This window comes from Lepus europaeus, chromosome 5 (genome assembly GCF_033115175.1).
Source record: "Lepus europaeus isolate LE1 chromosome 5, mLepTim1.pri, whole genome shotgun sequence".
In the NCBI taxonomy this organism is placed as follows: Eukaryota; Metazoa; Chordata; class Mammalia; order Lagomorpha; family Leporidae; genus Lepus; species Lepus europaeus.
The window spans coordinates 124,473,521-124,492,560 of NC_084831.1; the positions used below are offsets into that span (position 1 = coordinate 124,473,521).

At 38.6% G+C, this 19,040-nt stretch overlaps 1 protein-coding gene across 1 annotated transcript; it reads right to left on the reverse strand.

Annotated features, from left to right (window-relative positions):
* Positions 1 to 16,888: 16,888 nt before the first annotated feature.
* LOC133759237 (olfactory receptor 10J3-like) lies at positions 16,889 to 18,287 on the reverse strand. Its single transcript, XM_062190182.1, has 2 exons — positions 18,163 to 18,287; positions 16,889 to 17,819 (listed from the first exon to the last, which is right to left on the reverse strand). The coding sequence occupies exons 1-2, from the start codon at positions 18,285 to 18,287 to the stop codon at positions 16,889 to 16,891; spliced, it is 1,056 nt and encodes a 351-aa protein (XP_062046166.1).
* Positions 18,288 to 19,040: the final 753 nt, after the last annotated feature.

The following is a 19,040-nucleotide window of genomic DNA, read 5'->3' on the forward strand; positions in this document are numbered from 1 at the left end:
CTTTCTAGAGGCAAGAACCATGAAGGTTCAGATTAAAAATGCCCTTTCTTAACCATTTTAAGTATTATCCAGGAGTGAGAAAACACTGTAGTGTACTGGGGAGGTTATGCTCTCTCTTCACTTTACAGTCTGTGAGTTTCTGATTCTTGAAAGAATCTAGAACAGTCTTGAGTCATGGGATTCTGGAGGCGAAGTAAGTCTATGGTTCCCTTAAGCTTAGTTGATTCCTTTGGTATCCCCCAAACCTGAATGTTTAGTTTATATCTTATGATCTTCAGGAGGTATCTAAACTAAGCCTCTGGGAGAAATCCAAGCAACTAATACAAATCAAAACTCTCATATCTGAAAACAATACAGATCTGAGTATGATCTCAGACAAAGGAAACAACCAGTTTGGTTTAATTTGTTTTCTCTTTTATTTTATGTCTTCACGATGTTCATTGGAGATCAAGGCCTCTCTTAGGGATTGAATGGGTTGATTTTCTGCTTCTTCTAAAGCTATCCATTAGAAAGAGACTAAGTCATACAGGAAAAGACACTGTTCCAAAGCTGGACTCTATTACTTTCTGACTTTGTGATTTGGGAAAAACTTCTTCCATGTCCATGTGCCTCAGTATTTAAAAATGATAATACTCCCTGTCTATGTCCTAGTGCTCTTTTGAGAATCAGGTAGGAGGCTGTGCATAGAAATTCTTTGTAAACCTCAAAAACTTTATAGAAATGTGGGAACTTTCAGAGCCAGCATGAAACCTAGTCTTTGCCATCATTTTTCTGTGGAGACAGGTATACTAGGGCTTTAAGGAAGCCATTAAGAAAAACAAGCAGTCTATTGTCAGTGCTGACCATGAGTTCAGTCAGTGAGACACAGACCCTACAGTTTACCTCTGTTTTAGAACAATTAAAAACAGGAGGCAGTGTACCTGCAAAAAAATTTGTCAATAACTATGAGATCTGTGAGTCTGTCACTGGTGGTGGCAGGCTTGCCTCAATTTTTTTCACTGAATCAGGGAGACACCAGTAAGGACAGTAAAGCAGAGTTGATACATAAGTTCCAAGGGAGGAATGGGCCACTCAAGAGAGCACATGGCACTTTTTCTTCCTGGCTCGGGGCTTTTATCCCTAAAGTGTGAGAAGTGTTGACTGACGATGTCATGACACTCTTGATTGACATCTGGCAGTTGCACACTTTTGGGCTCTCTACACATGTGTGTAAAAACTATTCTGGTTTGGCTGAGCTCCCATTTTCTCAGGCTACTTTAGCCACAAGTTAAACTAGGCAGTCTTGGGTGGGTCCCAGTAGAGGGCAGGGTCCTTGGTCTCATCCCCTAGAGGAGGATCTTCTGGCCCTCCCCAGTTGCTCACATCTCATAATCTGACTGACAGAATATTCTCTAAAGAATGTGTTTGGTCCCAATACAGAGAGAAACTGGTGAAGCTATATGGTCTTTCCTTTCTTCTTTCTTTCTCTCTCTCTCTCCTTCATCTTTCTTTCAACAAATTTCTGGCATGAACCATACTCACACTCTCCTCCACTATTTTTTAAACAATTTAGTGGAGATAAGAAGTGACAATATTTCCAGTGCAGTTTCTTGTCATTTTGCTTTATTACATAAACCCAATGAGTGAAGCAATTTTTTCCAAAACAAAAGATCAGAAAAATTCCTCATAGGAGGCTCCTTGGTATTAGAAAGCACTTGTCCTGTCACCTCATCAAGTCCTATTTCAGTTTAGGGCCTTGAGATAATAGTCTTTGCACCACATGCACTTAATGACACTTTTTTCCACAGTGTTCTTTTCATTGGAAATTTTCATTATTTTTATATTTGCCCCAGAAAACTTTTATTTAAGGTATACAAACTCCATGCATTTCATAAATACAAATTTAGGACCATAGTGATTCTTCCCACTCAACCCTCCCTCCTTCTTGCATTCCCACCTTTCTTCCTCCTCCTTCTCCTATTTTCATCCTTTTTTTTTTCTGTAAAGATTTATTTATTTTACTTGAAAGTCAGAGTTACAAAGAGAGAGAAGGAGAGGCGGGGGTGGGTCTTTCATCTGCTGGTTCAAGTCCCAGATGGCTGCAACTGCTGGAGCTGTGCTGATCCGAAACCAGGAGCCAGGAGCTTCTTACAGGTCTTGTTCCAGATCTTAGTGGAAATGTTTCCTATTTTTCCCCATTAAATAGGATGCTGGCCATGGGTTTATCATTTATTGCCTTCACTGTGTTAAGGAATGTTGCTTCTGTTCCCAATTTGCTTAAGGTTTTTAGCATGAATGGATGTTGTATTTTATCGAATGCTTTCTCTGCATCTATTGAGATAATCATATGGTTTTTGTTCTTCAGTTTCATAATGTGATGTTTCATGTTGATTGATTTGCAAATGTTGAACCATCCTTGAATACCAGCGATAAATCCCATGTAGTCTGGGTAAATGACCTTTCTGATGTGTTGTCAAATTCAATTTGCTAGTATTTTGTTGAGAATTTTTATATCTATGTTCATCAGGGAAATTGGTCTGTAGATTTCTTTCTCTGTTGTATCTTTTTTGGGTTTAGGAATTAAGGTGATGCTGGATTCATAGAAGGAGTTTGGGATGATTCCCTTCCTTTTAGTTGTTTTGAATAGCTTGAGAAGAATTGAAATTAGTTCTTCTTTAAATGTCTGGTAGAATTCAGAAGTGAAGCCATCCACTCCTCGACTTTTTTTGGGAGCATTTTTATTACTGATTCAATTTCTGTCATGGTTATAGGTATATTTAGGCTTTCTGTCTCTTCATGGCTCAATTTTGGTAGGTTGCATGTGTCCTGGAATCTATCTGTTTCTTCTAGATTTCCTGGTTTGTTGGCATACAGTTCTTAGTAGTCATTCCTGATGACTCTTTTTATTTCTGTGGTATTTGTTGTATATTTCCTTTTCCATCTCTAATTTTATTGATTTGCATCTTCTCCCTTTTTTTGTTAATTGAGCCAATGGTGTGTCTTCATGTGTGCTCTTCATTTTGCTGATCTTTTGTATTTTTTTTTCAATTTTGTTTATTTCTTCTCTAATTTTAATTATTACTTTTCTGCTACTAATTTTGGGTTTGGTTTGCTGTTGTTGTTTTGGGTCCTTGAGATGCATTGATAGTTCATTTATTTGGGACCTTTTTAATTACTTGATGTAGGTTCCAGTTGCTATAAATTCCCTCTTAACACTGCATTTATTGTATCACATATTTATTTAAAAAGATTTTATTCTATTTATTTGAGAGGTAGTGTTACAGACAGTAAAAGGGAAAGACAGAGAGAAAGGTATTCCATCTGCTGATTCATTCCCCAAATGGTGGAGATGGCTAGAGCTGGGCTTCTTCCAGGTCTCCTACACGGGTGCAGAGGTTCAAGGATTTGGGCCAATTTCTACTGCTTTCCTAGGCTATTAGCAGTGAGTTGGATCAGAAGTGGAGTAGCCGGGACCAGAATCAGCACCCATATGGAATGCTGACGCCACAGGCAGAGGATTAACCTTCTGCACCACAGCACTGGCCCCTCCCATAAGTTTTGCTATGTTGTATTGTCTTGATTTGTTTCCAGTAATTTTTCAATTTCTCTTTTGATTTCTTCTATGACCCACTGTTCATTCAGGAATATGTTGTTCAGTCTCCATGTGTCTGCATATGTTCTAGAGATTCTTGAGTTGTTGATTTCCAGATTCATTCCACTGTGGTTAGACAAAATACACTGTATGATTTTGATTTTTTTTTTAATTTGCTGAGATTTTCTTTATGGCCTAGCATGTGGTCTATTCTGGAGAAAGTCCGTTCCATGCACTGATAAGAAGAATGTGTATTCTGCAACTGTAAGATGAAAAGTTCTGAAGATATTCATTAGGTCCATTTGGTGTATAGTGTTGATTAACTCTTTTTTTTTCTGATTTTCTGTCTGGGTGATCTGTCCACTGATGAAAATGGGGTATTGACATTCCCCATTACTACTGTATTGGAATCTATGTCTTCCTTTTGAATCATTAGCATTTCTTTTAAATAGCCAGGTAACCTATAATTGGATACATATATGTTTATTAATTCACATCATTCTATTGAATTGAACCCTTAATCATTACATAGTGCCCTTCTTTGTCTCTTTTAACAGTTTTTATGTTAAAGTCTCTTTTGTCTGATATTAGGATGGCTACATCAGTTCTTTTTTTGGTTTCTCTTAGCATGGGGTATCTTTTTCCATCATTTCACATTCACTCTGCATGTATCTTTGTTGCTGAGATGTATTTCTTGTAGGCAGAAAATAGGTGGGTTTTGGTTTTTAATCCATTCAGCAACTCTGTATTTTTTAATTGGAGTGTTGAAGCCATTTCCATTGAAGGTGACTATTGATAAGTAACCACTTGGCCCTGCCATTTTTCCATAAATATTCTTATTGTTTACTTTGGATTTCCTTTGTATTTTTACTAAGAGATTTTCTGCCTTCACTTTCTTACTTAGTGATGACCATGTTTCTGTGTTTCTGTGAGTAGCACATCCTTAAGCATCTTTTGTAATGCTGAATGAGTGGTAACAAATTCTTTCCATTTCTGTTTCTTATGGAAGGTCTTTATTTCACTTTCATTCATAAATGAGAATTTTGCAGGGTACAGTATTCTGGGTTGACAGTTTTTTTTTTTTTCTCTTCAGACTTGGAAAATATCTCGACTTTCTTTTCTAACCTTTAGGGTTTCTGTTGAGAAGTCACTTGTGAGTCTAATTCGAGACCTTCTGAATGTAGTTTAGTGTTCTTTTCTTTATGTTTTACGGTGGAGAGTTTGACTACTATGTGTCATAGTGAAGATCTTTTCTGGTCATGTCTATTAGGAGTTCTATGTGCTTCCTGTACTTGAACATCTTCTTTCTCCAAATTAGGGAATTTTTCTGTAATTATTTCACTAAAAATGCCTTCTAATCCATTCTCTTTTTCCATGCCTTCAGGAACTCCTAAGACCCATATGTTTGGTCACTTGATGCTATCCCATAGATCTCTAACACTGTTTTTTTAGTTTTATTTTTATAATTTCTTCTTCTTCTTCTCCTCCTCCTTCTCCTCCTCCTCCTCCTCCTCCTCCTTCTTCTTCCTCTCCTTCTCCTCCTCTTCCTCCTCCTCCTCCTCCTTCTTCTTCTTCTTTGATCTGACTAAAATTTCCAGATATTTGTCTTCTAACTCAGATCTTCTTTCTTGTGTCTCACTGAGTCTGTTATTAAGGTATTCCACCACATTTTTTATTTCATTTATTGAATTCTTCATTTCTAACATTTCATTTTGATTTCTCTTTTAAATCTCAATTTCATGGGAAAAAAGTTTTCATTCACGTCATATATGGATTTCTTTAATTCATCTCCACAGTATTCCACACAGTGCATCAGCATTGTGGGCACTGGGCTAGAGAATAGCTTGCTCCATTATTTCAGACTAGGTCTGAGACCAATGATTCAGAGCTCAGAGCTAATTGTGTGGCATGTGTGGAAAGTCCAGAGAGTGTGACATGTATCTTTTGAGGGATTTTCTAGGGTTATTGAGTATTATAATTCATTTTTATCTCCCTGCCATCCTTGCTACAGAAAGGAGGGCAATGGATAGAGCACATATCTGAAAATAAAAGCTGCACTAACTAGCTGTGGAATTAGGTCAAGTTACTGTCTATTCCATGAGATTCCATAGGTGAAATTGTGTCATTCATTATTGGACTTCCAATTCATCAATCATTATTAAAGCATGAAGGCCCAGAACACATTCTCAAGAAGCAATGGTTTGAACTTTGCTTTTATTTCCCATGTGCAGGTATCTCCCTTCTTCTTTTTAAAATTTTTCTTTCATTTAAAAATTATTAGCATGTAGCAACTTTATATTTTTTGTGTTCTTCTTTGTCTAAATTCCAGGTTTGCTTCAAACTTACATCTCAGATTTCCTCCAAGTTTATTTCTTGATACAATTATATCTCCTTTTCCAAGAGGAGAAGGTTTATAGTTAGACCTAAAATATTTTGTGGGACCCCAAAATATGGTAATTGTAAAGGTGTCTTTTTACTTTAATACACACAACATTTTTTGTGTCTGTGTCATAGAAGGTATATGCTTATAATACAGATGACTGGAAAGGAATAATCCACCCATGTTCACCCTTGAGGTCTCCTCTGTCTCTTCTTTTTTTTTTTAAAGCTTTTATTTAATGAATGCAATTTTCATAAGTATGACTTTAGGGATATAGTGGTTTTCCCCTTATACTCACCCTCCCACCCCCACTCCCATCCCACCCCTACTCCATCTCCCATCCCATTTTTCATTAAGATTCATTTTTATCTAACTTTATATACAGAAGACCAACTCTATACTAAGTAAAGATTTCAACAGTCTGCACATACAAACACACACAATCTAAAAAGTACTGTTTGAGAACAAGTTTTGCAGTTAATTTTCATAGTACAACTCATTAAGGACATAGGTCCTACATGGGAAGTAAGTGCACAGCGCCTTTTGTTGTTAATTTAACAATTAACATGCTTATTTATGATGTCAGTGATCACCTGAGGCTCTTGCCATGAGCTACCAAGGCTATGGAAGCTTTTTGTGACTGCAGACTCCATCAATAGTTGGACAAGGCCATAAGCAATGTGGAAGTTCTCTCCTCCCTTCAGTGAAAAGTGCATCCTTCTTTGATGGCCCCTTATTTCCACCGGGGTCTCTCTCACAGAAGTCCTTCATTTAGGATTTTTTTTTTTTTTGCCACAGTGTCTTGGCTTTCCACGCCTTAAATGCCTGAGATCTATTTTCAATTGACTTTATTAACATGATTAACTCTATGTTAAGTAAAGAGTTCAATATATAGTATGAAGAAGAGAAAAGAAAAAATTAAAAATTAAAAAAATTAAAATTAAAAACTTCCTCAATAGTCAAGATGAGGGCTGTTCAAGTCACTGTTTCTCAAAATGTCAATTTCACTTCTATAGCTTTCATTTTAGGTGCATTATTAGTTCTTACAGATCAGGGAGAACTTATAGTATTTCTCCCTTTGGGACTGGCTTATTTCAGTAAGTATAAAGTTTTCCAGCTTGATCCATTTTGTTGCAAGTGACCATATTTCATTTTTTTTTACTGCTGTGTAGTATTCCATAGTGTACATATCCCATAATTTATTTATCCAGTCTTTGGTTAATGGGCATTTAAGTTGATTCCATGTCTTAGCTATTATGAATTGAGCTGCAATAAACATGGTGGTGCAGATAACTCTTTTGTTTACTGATCTCATTTCCCTTTGGTAAATTCCCAGGAGTAGGATGGCTGGGTCATATGGTAGGTCTATATTCAGATTTTTGAGGTATCTTCATATTGAATTCCATAGTGGCTTTACTAGTTTACATTCCCACCAAAAGTGGATTAGGGTAACTTTTTCCCCACATCCTCACCAGCATTTGTTGTTTGTTGATTTCTGTATGAGAGCCATTCAAACTGGAGTGAGCTGAAGACTCATTGTGGTTTCAATTTGCATTTCCCTGACAGCTAGTGATCCTGAACATTTTTAGTGTATGTATCTGTTGGCCACTTAGATTTCCTCTTATGAAAAATGTCTGTTTAGGCCGGCGCCGCGGCTCACTAGGCTAATCCTCCACCTGCGGCGCCGGCACCCTGAGTTCTAGTCCTGGTCGAGTAGCCGGATTCTATCCCGGTTGCCCCGCTTCCAGGCCAGCTCTCTGCTGTGGCCCGGGAGTGCAGTGGAGGATGGCCCAAGTGCTTGGGCCCTGCACCCGCATAGGAGACCAGGAGAAGCACCTGGTTCCTGCCTTCGGATCAGCGCAGTGCGCCCGCCACAGTGCGCCGGCTGTGGCGGCCATTGGAGGGTGAACCAATGGCAAAAGGAAGACCTTTCTCTCTGTCTCTTTCTCTCACTGTCCACTCTGCCTGTCAAAAAAATAAAAATAAAAAAAATAAAAAAGAAAAATGTCTGTTTAAATCCTTTGCCCATCTCTTAAAAGGGCTGTTTGTTTTGTTGTTGTAGAGATTCTTTATCTCTTTGTAGATTCTGGTTATTAATCCTTTGCAAATATTTTCTCCCATTCTGCCAGTTGCCTCTTCACTTTCCTGTTTCTTTTGCAGTACATAAGCTTCTGAATTTGAAGTAATCCCATTTTTTTTTAAAGATTTATTTATTTGCTTGAAAATCAGAGTTACACAGAGAGAGAAGGAAAGATCCACTGGCTCACTCCCCAGACGACCGCAATGGCTGGAGCTGTGCCAATCCGAAGCCAGGAGCTTCCTGCAGGTGCAGGAGACAGCTTCACTGCTTTCCTAAGCCAAAGCAGAGAGCTGGATCAGAAGTGGAGCAGCCGGACTCAAACCAGCTCCCATATGGGATGCCAGAATTGCAGGCAGTGGCTTTACCCACTACACACAGTGTTGGCCCCATCCATCTATTTTTGTATCAGTACCAGGCTGTTTTGATTATAACTGTCCTGTAGTATGACTTGAAATCTGATATTGTTATGATGCCTCTGGCTTTGTTTGTGTTGTATAAGATTGCTTTAGCTATTTGGGGTCTCCTGTGTTTCTATATAAACTTCAACATCATTTTTTCTAGATCTGAGAAGAATGCCTGATTTTTTTTTTATTGGTATCACATTGAATATGCAAATTCCTTTTGGAAGAATGGACATTTTGATGATATTGATTCTTCCAACCCAGGAACATGGAAGAATTTTCCATTTTTTTTTGGTATCTTCTTCTATTCCTTCTTTGATGTTTTGTAATTCTCATCATAGAGATCTTTGGCACCCTTGGTTACATTTATTCCAAGGTATTTGATTTTTTTGTAGCTATTGTGAATGAAATTGATCTTAGAAGTTTTTTCTCAGCCATGGCATTGTCTGTGTATACAAAGGCTGTTGATTTTTGTGTATTAACTTTATATCCTGCTACTTTACCAAACTCTTTTCTAAGTTCCAGTAGTTTCTTAGTGGAATCTTTTGGATCCCTTATACATAGAATCATGTTGTCTGCAAAGAAAGATAATTTGTCTAACTTTTTCCCAATTTGTATCTTTTTTTTTTTCCTAATGGCTCTGACTAAGACTTTCAGGCCAATATTAAATAGCAATAGTGAGAGTTGGCATCCCTCTCTGGTACTGGATCTTAGTGGAAATGCTTCCAACTTTTCTCTCATTCAATAGGATGCTGGCCATGGATTTTTCATAAATTTTCTTGATTGTATTGAGGAATATTCCTTCTAAACCCCATTTGCTTAGAGTTTTCATCATAAAAGGGTGTTGCATTTTCTCAAATGCTTTCTTTGCTTCTATTGAGATAATCATATGTTTTTTGTTCTTCAATTTGTTAATGTGGTATAACACATTGATTTGCAAATGTTGAACCATCCCTGCATACCAGGATAATGTTGAACCATACCCTGCATACACCTCTTGGTCCGGGTTAATGATCTTTCTGATGCGTATAGTTGGATTCAGTTGGCCAGAATTTTATTGAGGACTTTTGCATCTATATTCATCAGGAAAATTTGTGTAGTTCTCTTTCTCAGTTGCATCTTCTCCAGGTTTAGGAACTAAGGTGATGCTGGCTTCAAAGAAAGAATTTGGGAAGATTCCCTCTCTTTCTATTGTTTTGAATAATTTAAGAAGAATTGGACTTAGTTCTTTTTTAAATGTGTGGTAGAATTCAGCAGTGAAGCCATCCAGTCCTGGGCTTTTCTTTGCTGCAGGGTCTTTATTACTGATTCAATTTCCATCTTGGTTATGGGTCTGTTTAGGTTTCCTATGTTTTCATGGCTCAATTTAAGTAGGTTGTATGTGACCAGGAATCTATCCATTTATTCTAGGTTTCCCAGTTTTTAGGCATACAGCTCTTTGTAGAGGTTTCTGATGACTCTTTTTATTTCTGTGGTGTTTGTTGTTACATTTCCTTTTTCATCTCTAATTTTATTGATTTGGGTCCTCTCTATCTTTTTTTTTTTTTTTGGTAGTTGGGACAATGGTATGTCAATTTTATTTATTTTTTCCAAATACCATCTTTTCATTTTGCTGATCTTTTGTATTGTTTTTTTTTTTGTTGTTGTTGTTTCAATATTGTTGATTTCTTCTCTAATTTTAATTATTTCTTTTCTTCTATTAGTTTTGGGTTTGTTTTGCTGTTGTTTTCCTAGATCCTTGAAGTGCATAGATGGTTCATTTATTTGGTGCCTTTCTAGTTTCTTGATGTAGGCACCAACTGGCATAAATATTCCTCTTACCACTGCTTTTGCTGTATCCCACAAATTTTGGTATGTTTAATTGCCATCTTCACTTGTTACCAGAAATTTTATTTCCTCTTTTGATTTCTATGACACATTGTTCATTCAGAAACATGTTTTTCATTCTCCATGTGTTTAAAAATGATGTAGAGATTCTTGAGTTGTTGATTTCCAGCTTCATTGCATTGTGGTCTGAGAAGAAGCATGGTATGATTTAGATTTTTTTTAATTTGCTGAGACTCACTTTATAGCCTAGCATGTGGTTTATCCTAGAGAAAGTTCCATGCACTGGAGAAAAAAAATGTGTACTCTATGGCTGTAGATTGGAAGGCTCTGTAGATAGCTGCTAGGTCTATTTGGTCTATGGTGTCAATTAGCTCTGTTTTTTCCTTGTTGATTTTCTGTCTTGTTGATTAGTCCATTGCTGAAAGCATGGCATTGATGTCCCCCATTACTATTGTATTTGAGCCTATATCTCCCTTTAAATCTCTTAATAATTCTTTTAAATAGCCAGATACCCTGTAATTAGGTGCATATACATTTATAATAGTTGCATCTTCCTGTTGAATTGATCCTTTGATCATTATATGGTGACCTTCTTTGTCTCTTTCAATGGTTTTTGTGTTAAAGTCTATTTTGTCTATTAGGATGGCCACACCAGCTCTTTTTAGGTTTCTGTTAGCATGGATTACCTTTTTCCATCCTTTCACTTTCTGTCTGCATGTGTCTTTGTTGGTAAGGTGTACTTCTTGTAGGCAGCAAACAGATGGGTTTACTTTTTTAATTCATTCCACCAGTCTGTGTCTTTTAACTGAGCAATTGAGATCATTTACATTCAATGTGACTATTTTTAAACATTCAATGTGACTATTTTTGCCCTGCCATGTTTCCTTAAATAATCCTGCTGATGTATTTTGGATTTCATTTGTACTTTTACTGGGTCATTTTCTGTGTGGGTGAGTAGTTACAAATTCTTTCAATTTCTGCTTGTTGTAGAAGATCCTTGTTTCTCCTTCATAAATGAGAGTTTTACAGGGCACAGTATTCTGGGTTGGCAGTTTTTCTTTCTCTTTGGACTTGAAATATGTCTCACCATTGTCTCCTTGCCTTTAGGGTTTGTGATGAGAAATCTGGGGTGAGTCTAGTTGGGTTTCCTTTGAATGTGATTTGTTGTTTCTCTCATGCACATATTAAGGTCTGTTCTTTGTACTGCACTGAGGTGAGTTCTGCTACTATGTGTCATGGTGAAGTTCTTTTCTGATGTGTCTATTGGGAGTTCTGTGTATTTCTTGTACTTGGATGTCTTTTTCTTTCGCCAAATTATGGAAATTCTCTGTTATTATTGCATTAAGAAGGCCTTCTAATCTCGTCTTTCTTTCTACACCTTCCAGAATTCCTCAGATACATAAGTTTGGTCATTTGATAGAATAATGTAACTCTCCAACTGTGATTTTTAATTTTCTAATTTCTTCTTCTTCTATTTGGTCTGACTGTATTATATCCAGATGTTGTCTTTTAGTTCTGACATTCTTTCTTCTGTTTCATCCGTTCTATTGCTAAGACTTTCCACTGCATTTTTTCATTTGGTCCATTGAATTCTTAATTTCCATTATTTTTATTCTGGCTCCTCTTCAAAATCTCAGTTTCTTGGGAGTGCTTTTCCTTTAGATCATGCATTTGTTTCTGACTGCTTCTAAGTAATCTATTAATTTTCTGAATTCCTTTTTTTGGCATATCCTCGACCTTTTCTTCAGCCTACACTATTGAGGATTTGTATTGCTCCTCTGGTGAGTTCATAAATTCTTCCTTATCAGGATTTTTCCTTTGTTCAGAATTTCTGGTTGCTTTTATTTCTAATTGATTTCCCTCTGCTATGAGCCGCTATGCGTCTGTGTGTTGAAAGTGGAAGCATGCAGCCCCGCCTCCTGGAGCTCTGTGTATTTCTGGATAGTGATGGAGGCAGGTACCAGGGCTTTGGTGCACTAAGCCCCACCTACTGGCACCGGGCCTGCTTCTCACTGGTGCATGAAACAAGCTCGGTTTTTCACTGTTTAGGACTGCTCCTTGTTGACAGCTTGTGTGGTGGGGAGGAAATCACTCTGAAATGTGATCCTTGTTCCCAGGTGGGGCATGCTGTGAGGTGGCCCCCGCAACTGATGGGTGTGTGCTCTGGAGGCAGATATGGCGGCCCCACTGCTTACACGAAAATGTAAACAATCACTATGGCTTCTCCCCACTGGCTGTAGGTCTGGTTCGGGGGAGCGGGAGAGACACAGGACTGTGGTGTGTCCAATCTCTCCACCCAGTTACCTACAATTTCTCCTTCTTCCTGCTCGGAGCTTCAAATGCAGTTCGCCAAGCGTCCCCGCCTGCCACTGTCTGCAGCTCCATGAACTCCCAACCTCTCACCTGGTTCGCTGGGGGCAGTGGCACCAATCTCCTCCTTAGGTCCCTACATAGCTACTTCACTGTGCTTCTGCCAACTATCCCTCCTCTTTGCTCCCCCAGGGTGCACCTGAGCAGTCTCTGGTGGACTCCTGGGCCACTCTGCGCAAACTTCTCTTGATTCCACTTCTGGTTTGTATCCCCTCTGCTAACGATTTCATTTTTCCCCACACAACTCGGAACTTTCCCCTGCTATACCGCCATCTTGGGCCGCCCCCGTCACTTCTAATTGATCCAAATTGATCTAAGCGAGTCCATAGGGCATAATTGGCTACAACAAGTTATAGTAAACTCATAATAGTAAAAGATTGGTGTTCTGAAAATTAAACCACTAACTTTGTTCTGGTAACCAAAAATAGATAAATTACTTTGGCTACTTCTATAATGGAGATTCAGACAAAAGATCTAGCTTTTCAACATCTTAGAAACTGAGAACTTGAAGGCAGACTCTGCTCTTTCTCACTTGCTGAGGGACAAATGGTGACCATAGGACCCGCTCCTTGACTACAGAGGTGGAAGCTTATTATTGGGCATGGCATAGACACCTGGCAACCTATGTTTATGAGATAACTTCAGAGAGTAGATCTTTCTTTCAGCCTTAGATTATCTGTCCAGCTCTGGATAGCTACTTACCAGGTTCTTGCCCCCAGTTGGTACTTATTAACCTCTAGATATTCCCATTACAAACATTTTTCTCTGTAATACTCAGGAACAGTAACAGGTTCACTAACATAGAACACTTACAACACCTTTCCCTTCTTAAGAATCGGAATTATCATATCCACATTCAGATTTGTCTGCTATTTAAAAAGCTGATGAGTTTTATTGTAAGGTGGTAGCACCAGAATGCAATGAAACAGAAATTGCTCACAGAGAAAGTTTAGAAGTCAAAAGAATGATTTCTTGTGTATTCTGAGAAAAATTAAGATTTTATTTTTTAAGCAAGTTCCAGGAAGATAACATTAGTGTCGACTAAGATGAGTCACAGTACATACAACTAAATAAATAACATAAAACTGTTTTAGAAATTAAAATACAGGAGCCACTGCCTGCCTCACTGGAATATTTGAATCTTGAAAGTTTGAGCTCTCCACTTTTGCTACTTGCTATTCTGGAAATGGAATCCTTAAATGTTGCAGGTTAGTATCCTTAGAAAACAGACTATGAGGCAGAGATTTGAATGCAGAAACTTTTTTCATTTGCTCTTAGAATCTACACTTGTGGGAGAGCAAAGGCAATAGAATTGGCAAGAGGGAATAGATGACATAAACCTCAAATCATCTCAGAGGTGAGAAATCTGGAGCTGGAAGAGCCTTTCAGAAGTTTCTGAAACTGAGGCAATCCCCTGAAATAGAGGAAACAAAGGAAGCGGTGGAGGACAACCTTGGAGAGCACATGAAACCTTGGAGGAAATAGGCACTGGGGAGGACAATTCCTGAGGAGCAACTCAACTGAATTTTGTCATCTCACAAAGCACTCTCAACAGCTTGGGAAGGTATGTTTGGGTCCCAAAATGCTGCTATAAGGTATATACCACCTCATGACCAAATTCAACTTCAGGTGGGAAACAGTGTGATGTTGGCCATCTGACTGTTATCCAACAGATTTTACCTAAATTATATGGAGCTACTAGACAAAACTGTTCTAAACAATTTTTGATTAAATTAACACATGTGAACAGATTCACTAGTTTCTAGAAATCTGGACACTACAGCCAACATATATTTTATCCACCATCAGACATCACACTCATTGCTTTTTGCAATGTGAGACATGTTAATAGATCCTCACATTTCCCTTAAATTACCCCATTCTCAGCATTCTGCAGATTGCATGACATCTCACAAGTGATATCTTTCCTCAACAGATCACCACATTTAATCACATATATTCTGGTTCCTGGAAGGGGGCCGTCTGTAGCTCAGTATGTGCTTTTGTTCTGCAGTCTAGAAGGCTAAAATGTATTAGAAGGCTCAGAGAGGGGCCAGCGCTGTGGCGCAGCACACTAATGCCCTGAAGCACCAGTATCAGGGTTCAAGACCCAGCTGCCCCACTTACGATCCAGCTCTCTGCTAAAGCCTGGGAAAGCAGTAGAAGATGACTCAAGTCTTTGGGCCCCTGCGCCCATGTGGGAGACCCAGAAGAAGCTCCTGGCTCCTGGCTTCAGATAGGCGCAGCTCCGGCTATTGCAGCCAATTGGGGAGTGAACCAGTGGATGGAAGACCTCTCTCTCTCTCTCTCTCTCTCTCTCTCTCTCTCTCTCTCTCTCTCTCTCCCTGCCTCTTCTGTCTCTGTGTAACTCTTTAAAATAAATAAATAAAGCTTAAAAAAAGAATTCTCAGAGAGAACATTCTCCCTTGCACCACCAGAGCATATCATGATATTCCGCTTTAACTCAGGTTTCAATTTGGGACATTCTGAAAATTAACCCTTGCAAGATAAGAAGCTTACAGAGAAAATTTTAAGTCATGTTTCATACTTCTGTTGATGAGAGAGTATTTTCAGAATCTGTAATTAAATACTTGTGTTAATAATATTATTTCAGACAACAGGAGTCACTGTGTATTTACTCCTCATATAGCACCTCTGTTTCTTAATGTGTTGTTCAATGTGAATTAATGCTGTAACTAGTACTGAAACAGTATTTTACACTTTATGTTCTGTGTGGGAGCAAATTGATGAAATTTTTACTTAATATATACTAAATTGATCTTCTGTATATAAAGATAATTGAAAATGAAAAAAATATTATTTCAGACGATAGAGCCACTTATAATAGAAACTATTCTCTTCCTTTGCTCCTCCAACCACCCTTTTCTTTACTTTCATGCTGAAAGTATGCAAAATGTTGACCTTTTCATAATGCTCTCCTTTTCTGAGGAGATTTTGCATCTGGCATTTCAGAATCATAGTCAAGCCATTTTTCTCTGTAGCCCTGCTTGTTCACATTCACCCATTTGCACTCCTTCTTCCCAGGTAAGTTAAGGGGGTTCTGTCTACTTGAACGGTATGCCTCTAGCCTTTTGAAGATTACCCTGGCTATGATGCACTATCAGCAAGTAGCAAAAATAAATTATAAGAGAATTTTCAATGCCAAAAGAATTGTATATGCACATGTGTCTCCTCAGGTATTTGTTAAAAAGGCTGCACAAATTTCTCTGACATGCTTAATGACAACAAAATAGTCTTTCCAAACCATTTATCTTTTCATTGTCATTTTAGGATTCTGTTGGATTTGGTATCTCTATGGAGTTGTATCCAATCAATTGTTAATTAATTAATGGTGAGGATATATTCTGAGAAATAAGTCATTAGTTGATTTAATTATTGTGCAAACATCACAGTGTACCTCCATAAACATAGATGAAATATTCTACCACATATCTAGGCTATACAGTATATATTGTTCTGTATGAATCACTTCATTGACTGAAATGTCCTTAGGCAGCCTGTGACTGTAATTCAAAATATTCTAAGATTGTATGCATGAGTGTACATAGTTATGAGTGATTCGGCATGTAAATCTTTCCATTATGCACTTAGGTATATGTCAAGTAATTTTCTAAATGCTCTTGAAAAGTTCATAGAGGCCCACAACTAACTCAAAGGGAAGCCTTTAGTTTCAGGACAAAATTGAATTTAGTCTAGTCTTCCTGATCCCAAATGTATAGTGGCTGTTAATAAAGTGCATGGAAAATGCATACATGAAAACATTGCTTGAATTACAGGATTTGTTTGGATCAAAATAATTTTTATTTTATTTTATTTTGACAGGCAGAGTGGATAGTGAGAGAGAGAGATAGAGAGAAAGGTCTTCCTTTTTGCCGTTGGTTCACCCTCCAATGGCCGCTGCGGCCGGCTCATCGCGCTGATCCAAAGCCAGGAACCAGGTGCTTCTCCTGGTCTCCCATGGGGTGCAGGGCCCAAGCACTTGGGCCATCCTCCACTGCCTTCCCGGGCCATAGCAGAGAGCTGGGCTGGAAGAGGTTGCAACCGGGATAGAATCCGGTGCCCCAACCGGGACTAGAACCCTGTGTGCTGGCGCCACAAGGCGGAGGATTAGCCTGTTAAGCCACGGTGCCGGCCAAAATAAATTTATTTTAAAATTTCATTTCCATGAACTATTAAAAGTACTCATACATTTTAAATTGACATCCATTTATAAACACAAAAGGCATTCCCAATCTCTGTTATGAGAGTGGCTTTCTACCCATGGCTCTGCAGAGAGCATCTTTGACCTCCTTGTTCCTCAGGCTGTACACGAGAGGGTTCAGCAGAGGGGTGATGACAGTGTAGATCACAGAGATGAGTCTGTCCTGCCCCAGGGAACTCTGGGATTTAGGTTTAAGGTAAATGATAGAGGTGCAGCCGTAGTGAATGATGACCACTGTGAGGTGAGAGGCACAGGTGGCAAAGGCCTTCTTCCGACCCTCAGCTGAAGCAATTTTAAGAATGGTGGAGATAATGAGGACATAGGAAATGAAAACCACACCCATTGGCAATATAAGTACAAAGACACTGACAATGAAGTTGATGATCTCATTCACAGTGGTGTCTGTGCAAGCCAGCTTCAGCAGAGGTCTTACATCACAGAAGAAGTGGGGGATGACAAAGGCACCACAGAAGGGCAGAGCAAACACAGATGTTACCTGGGTAATGGCCATGCCCAGACCGATTCCCAGTGAACCACATGCCAGTTGGGTACAGGTCCTCTTACCCATGATGACCGAATAACGTAGGGGGTTACAGATGGCTACATAGCGGTCATAACCCATAGCCATGAGCAGGAAGCAGTTGTTGATGCCAAAGGTGAGATAGAAGAAGAGCTGAGTGGCACATTCTTGAAAGGCAATGGTCTGATGTGGACTCAGGAGGCCAGAAAGCATACGTGGGATGATAGCCACTGTGTAGCAGGTGTCAGAGATGGACAGTACACACAGGAAGAAGTACATGGGAGTATGAAGATGACGGTCCAAGTGAATAATGGTCACAATAATCACATTTCCAGAGAGAGTCAGCAGGTACAGAGTGAGAAAGACAGCAAAGTAGATCAGTCTGTGCTGCCACCCAAAGCTGGAAAAACCTTCAAAGATGAACTCAGTCACAAAAGTGCAGTTTGGTCTAGGTTTTAAAAAGTTGGGCAAAAGAAAGAAGATGTGATGAGTCAATCATGAGGTAGAATATGCTAGACCAAAGCCTTCAGTCAAGAGTGTGGCCTGTTTCTGAGCGATACCCCAGATGTGAGGGGGCACTAGTGCCCCGCTACTGGGCAGCTGCTCATAATCATCACCTTTCCCCACTCACTTCCCTGGTACTATAGGAAGTGTTATTCTAGGACATTGAGGTTAAGGGCAGAGACAGGGATGAGAAGGAATGTAGAAACCAAATAAGAGATTGGTATCAGTAGTGAAATTGCTTGATCATATGACAACTATAAGTTTAAGTTTTTGAAGAATTCCCATACTGTTTTCCATAGGGGTTATACCGTTTCACATTCCCATCAAAAATTTTCAAGGGCTTAAATTTCTCTACAACCTTGCCAGCACTTGTTATCTCTTGATAGCAATATTTGTTCCTTATTTTAGCCATCCTATCTTGTGAGGTGGTTTTGATTTACATTTCTCTTTGCACTATTGTGTTCATTGCAGCACTATTCACCATAGTCAAATTACAGAAACCCAGATGTCCAATGACAGATGAATGAATCAACAAAATAGAGTATATTACTGAATGGAACATTATTCAGCCTTAACAAGGAAGGAAAGCCTGCCTGTCACAGTAACATGGATCACTCTAGAGGACAGTATGCTAACTGAAAAAAGCCATTCTCAGAAGGACTGGCACATGATTCCACTTGTATGAGATAACTAAAATAGTTAAACTCACAAAAGCAGAGAATAGAATGGCTGTTATCTGCAGATGGTCAGGGAAGACATTGGGAGTAGTTCAGTTGGTGTAAAGTTGCATTTATATATGATAAATTAGTTCTAAAGATCTATGGTGCAGTAAATGTCCATCATCAAAAATTCTATACTATGTATGTAAACATTTGTTAAGAGAGTTGGGCTTATGTTAATGTCCTACCATGAAACAAAGCAAATTTCAAAAAAAAAAAAAAAAAGAAAGGAACAAAAGGAAACTTGAAGATAAAAGATATGTTTGTTAGGATGGACTCACCAAATTGTGTACCTTAAACATATGTGGTTTATTGTATATCAATTATACTTCTATAAAATTATTTAAAGAATGGAAGACACAATTACATGGCCATTGAAGATGTGGGTCTAGGTCAAGGAAGAAGCAGTAATATGTCGAATGCACCCAGCTTTATAGCTCCTCTTC

Coding starts and splice junctions, on each gene's coding strand:
- LOC133759237 (XM_062190182.1), bottom strand. CDS start 18,287: ATGGCTAAAATAAGGAACAAATATTGCTATCAAGAGATAACAAGTGCT. Junction 17,820..18,162: donor TATAACCCCTATGGAAAACA/GTATGGGAATTC, acceptor TTTAAAACCTAG/ACCAAACTGCACTTTTGTGA.